This window comes from Uranotaenia lowii, chromosome 2, assembly GCF_029784155.1.
Source record: "Uranotaenia lowii strain MFRU-FL chromosome 2, ASM2978415v1, whole genome shotgun sequence".
NCBI lineage: Eukaryota > Metazoa > Arthropoda > Insecta > Diptera > Culicidae > Uranotaenia > Uranotaenia lowii.
The window spans coordinates 184,007,015-184,011,925 of record NC_073692.1 but is presented as its reverse complement, the minus strand read 5'-3'; the positions used below and the strand labels follow the sequence as shown (position 1 = coordinate 184,011,925).

The 4,911-nt window shown below is 36.0% G+C and overlaps 1 protein-coding gene across 4 annotated transcripts; it reads right to left on the bottom strand.

Moving 5' to 3' along the window:
- Positions 1–2,939: 2,939 nt before the first annotated feature.
- Positions 2,940–4,065, bottom strand: LOC129749099 (uncharacterized). 4 transcript variants are annotated; one of them, XM_055743962.1, is made up of 4 exons: positions 3,736–4,065; positions 3,535–3,633; positions 3,333–3,443; positions 2,940–3,202 (listed from the first exon to the last, which is right to left on the bottom strand). In XM_055743962.1, the coding sequence occupies exons 1-4, from the start codon at positions 3,895–3,897 to the stop codon at positions 3,092–3,094; spliced, it is 483 nt and encodes a 160-aa protein (XP_055599937.1). In that variant the 5' UTR covers positions 3,898–4,065; the 3' UTR covers positions 2,940–3,091. The 4 variants fall into 4 exon arrangements, with proteins under 4 accessions (XP_055599937.1, XP_055599936.1, XP_055599935.1 ...); XM_055743961.1 differs by having other exon boundaries at positions 3,333–3,446; positions 3,736–4,064; XM_055743960.1 differs by having other exon boundaries at positions 3,535–3,639; positions 3,736–4,056.
- Between the last annotated feature and the right edge of the window lie 846 nt (positions 4,066–4,911).

Genomic DNA, 4,911 nt, shown 5'->3' with positions numbered 1-4,911 from the left:
AATAAATTCTAAATAAAATTGATTTGCGCAGTGTTGCAAACCTTATTTGCTTATATTAAGGTTGCCAGAATTTTTTCAGCACATAGACGGGCCGGACAGATCCAGGCTATTTCATCCAAAAAGCTGGCAATATCCGGGCATTTGATTCCGAAATTTCGACTAAAAATCCGGGAAATATTCGGACAAATTTTGTCAAAGCCCAAAAATTACTCAACACAAATCAAGGAAAAAAAAGTTGAAAAATTTTTTTTTCGTAAGCAGTTTCTTAATGGTATTTAAGGCTTTCGAAAAACTTTTCATGATTATTTTTATAAAACTTGCTTAAAAAATTTTGTTTTGGACGCATAAATGAAAAACTTTATAACACGATTTGTTTTTTTCTGTTTGTTTTGGCAAATAAAGTGAATAAATCCGGGCAAAATCCGGGCTTTTTTCAATGAAATCCGGGCAACCGGACCGGACCGGACTTTTGTCAAATTTTGTATTAAATATCCGAGCAAATCCGGATAAAACCGGGCAATCTGGCAACCTTAGCTTATATGGGCCTTCTAGATTCAATACCCTTAATTTTTCGGGAATAAATGGATCGATTTCATCACCAAATCACATTATTTGTATACTTCGATTTATTTCATGAAGCGTACAATAAAATTTCGTGATGTCACAACGCTTTGCAAAACCGTGCTAAAAAAAAAAAATGGCGCGTTGTGACGCCTCGAAACTGAATCGCTCTAAAGCAGAAAATACGGTTTTGTAAAAAAAATAATAGAAAAGTGGAAAAAGTGGCGCGTTGTGACGTCACGATTTCTTTTGCTTATATTTTGATAAATATTTGTTAAAAAAAAAATACTTTTAATTCCAAACTGTAGCGATTTAAATTCTGAACTCAGGAATATCATTTTTTTTCCAATATGCGACATGGACTGTAAAATTTACATACAATATACTTAAAAATTGTTTTGCAAACGTTGTGACGTCACGCTGGAATGGGTCAGTATTATTTTGCCCGAATAAAGGTGATATTACAATGCCAAAATTTGGGTCTAACTTCTCATATTAGAATACCACGATTATGCCGAATAATAGTACCTCGTTTAGCATACGTTTTAGAACGAGTTTTGAGGTAACAATACCACTTTTTGGTGTTCAATAGAACCTAAATTTGGCATCGTTGTGTTTAAATGTTTAAACTTCTTTCAAAAGGCTGGCTCAACGAGGTACCAAAAAACGTTCAGTGAAACCAAAATTATTAGATTGATTTTAATTGTTAATTTCTTATCGCTATCACTATGCCAAAAATGCGCCGAAACAAGTATTATACCAAAGATGATATGATTAGAAAAGCACTACTGGAATAAAGACTAAATAAAAAGAGTTCAGGGACAGCTTTAATCTGAAATTCTTTCCACGTTTTCATGAAACTTGGAAATCGATTTTAAATACGGTTTATAAAACTGTTCCAACTTTGCATTATGTTTAAGATGCCTCATTATCATTCAAATGGTTAATATGTCACTCGAAGCGCTTTGTGATTTATTTTAAAAGGCAACTCCGAGACATTCCATATAAAGGCTACGGCAGAAAGTCAATTTTTGGCGAAAAATTCATTTCAAGATAACACCAGATTACGATGTTTTCTCGTTGCATTTGAAAAAAACATAAAAATTTTGCTTTCCTCGATTTCTTTTGTACCTCTTGGACAAAAAAAAACGAAACTTGAGGCTCTTTACGGCACTCCCAATCGTTCTGCAGTCTTCAAAGTTCTTGAATGAATTTAAATCTTCAATGAGAAATACTCGAAGACTTTCTTCATCAATGTCAGAAATGGTTGTAATCTTATCTATTATAATGTTTAAAAATGTTAGAATTTTATATTATTAAAGCTATACATCTTTAAATCAGGCAAAATCTTAACGCTTGATTGAATGGAGGATAATAAATATAGATTCAAAATCAGCTTTTGTTTTTTATGTTGGTTTGTTGGTTCAATGACCGATTATACTTAAAATCGATCAGTTTTAAATTTCCACACCCTGTAACACTAACTCTTGTTTTAGATGATAGACAAAAACTGGCGAATGATTCGAAATCAGGCACGAAAACTGCTGTTCCCTGATGAAAATTGAAATGGAAAAGAAACCTTCAACGATCTCTTCTCTGGCTGCAGTTTAACTTGTCTGAAGTTTAATGATGAGTCAACACACTACACGAGAAGGCTGTCATCCACCATATATTCATCAACATAGAGTTCAAGGTTCATCGAAGGAGTTGTTTAAGAGTATTTTTATTTTTAACGATTGTTCTTATTTAGTATGATCATTTTTTTTTCATTTGGCATATTCTCAAATAACTTAACGAATATATACATTGAAAAGCACGTTTTTGTCAATTCAAGCGACAGGTATTCATACATCAGAGCGCAGCTACCAAGCCTTTCGACATTTACCGCGATGATCCAACATATAACCTTCAGGGCACACGATTGGCGCATTGATGATTGATTTCCGTTTGGCGGGAGGCCTAGCATCTAAGGCATTTTCGTCGTCCGTAGATTCCACTGAAGATGGTATGGTTTCTGGGTTGATCGTAGTTCCTTCGAGCTCCGTTGAAGTATCCATCCAATTGGGATCTTCAATTTCAGTGTCTGGCGATATGAGGGGGTCACAATTCCTCGGTGGATAGCCTAGACTTCCACCAACACTAAACACTATCAGTATCAAGGTGAAGAGTTGAATATTGAAACACATTTTTATTGATACGCACCAATTTAATGAGACAATTTAATAACGCGCTCAAAACCACGATCGTACTACACTGGAATAATTTAGCACATGGTATCGTACACTATTTTATTTCCGCCTTTCAACGTGTCGAGCAGCAGGAAAATCCAGATAAGATGACAGGGAATCTCTCAAACAGGTCTTGTTGAATGCAGCATGTTTACTCTCGTGGTGTGCAAAATTCTCTTTATTTCAGTTTTATTGATGGCGAAACTATACTCACTTCACACTACCTGTCTCGTCCGATTGGCGAATACTTAAATACTGATTGCAACCTCGGAGCTTCCTGTCAATCTTCCACGTCTCCACGTTTAAGAGGACTCTTCAGCTGGGACATTCTTGGACCACACGTCACGGCATTTGTTGTTATGATCCGGCTTCTGTCCTGGCGGGCATTGGACTGGAGCATCGATCACGTTGTTCTGTAACAGTGAAATTAAATGGGTCGTTATTTAAATTTGAATGCACACCTTTGATTTTTTTTATCTAGAACGCATTGAAAGACAAAAACCTCTCATTTTATACCAAAATTAGTATCGATTATGATCTTACAGGCTGTACCACAATCGGGGCCGGTTCAGCGTCCATTTTGGCTCTAACTTCAGCGATAAAGTTTTCCAGTTTTTCGACGATCGTATCAGGGACGGCAACCGGAACCTGGTTCTGCTAGATTAAACAAAAATACAAAACTTTAATATTAAGTAAAAATAGTTGACTTCAAACACTACTGAAGTGTTATCGATATTGAACTTACAGGTTTGGCAACCGGTGCTTCTTCGACGTCAGTTTTGGTGCTCACTTTCCTGATCAGTTTATTTAGCCTGGCAGTAATCTCATGGGGGAAGTCCGGAACCTGGTTCTGAAAGATATGATAAGATCACGAGATATCCCTAATGATAAACCTCGACATTGGACATAATTGGCCGGTGACTAATGAGAATCGATATCAACTTACAGATTTCACAACAGGTGCTTCTTCTGCATTAATTTTGGATCTCACTTTTGTGATCAAATTCTCTAGCTTTGCGACAACTTCGGCTACCGGAGCCTGGTCTTCTGTGGCGTGAACAGCCACGGTCAGCAGCAACACTCCACAAATAGCAAAAATAACCTTCATTCTGATATCGTTCACAAAATTTAAATCCCAATTAAAGGTCTTCCCTATTCAGTGGCACAAATCAATCTAATCCATACTGTGTCTGCGGAAGAACGATCTATCCGGACGAGTTAGTTATCAATTCGAATGCGATTGGCCGGGGTTCGACTAGATTAGTGATAAGAAATGATATTAGAACGCCATTCAAAACCACATCAATGTCAAATTGAAGGAAAAGCGCCCTGAGTTGACCAATTGAAAAAGAACAGTGTTCTCCCCCGAACCTTATCTTATCGTGTTATCGATGAAACCGTTGCGAAAAAATGTTTCCGATAGAGTGACTACCGGAGAAACAAAAGTTGTCCTAGAATTTGGTTCACGTACACACGCATGGAAATAGATTTATTTTTGCCAACTGTCTGATACCTATGACAAAGAAAGCACTTAATTGACATCTTTTCTAGATAAAAAAAACTGAAACCCATACAATCGGTTTGAAAGCAAATGATGATGATGATTTTAGAACTAATTAATCTAAATATTCAATGCATGTGAGCACATACTTAGACAGAAACTGAGATGAATCCGTGCACCCATGGTGGTTTTTTGTACTGGAAATGTGTTTAAAGGATTGATTTTGACGATCATTGTTTAGTAACGAAATTTTCTAGCGCCTTACAAGTTTCTACAGAACTCAAATCGAGCTTTTCTTTTCAGTTCTAGAATTGGTGTAATAAAAAAAAACTCATATTTAGTCCTCAATATGTTTAGATTCTACGATGATACATTTTAACTTTTCCTGAGATATCGCAATCTAGAAGAAAGGTGAAATAAAATATTGAAATCAAAGCCATACGGGTGGGAATAGGTATACTTGATCCTACTTTGTCATTTTCAGACAGCGTGTAACTTTAAGTTGATATGCTCAAAAAATGAGAACAACTTAAATGAACTAGAAGCCGTGGGACATAAAAAAGTTATATTTTTTAAGTTAAAGGATACTTGATTATTCACTAAAGGAAGATTGTCCCTTTA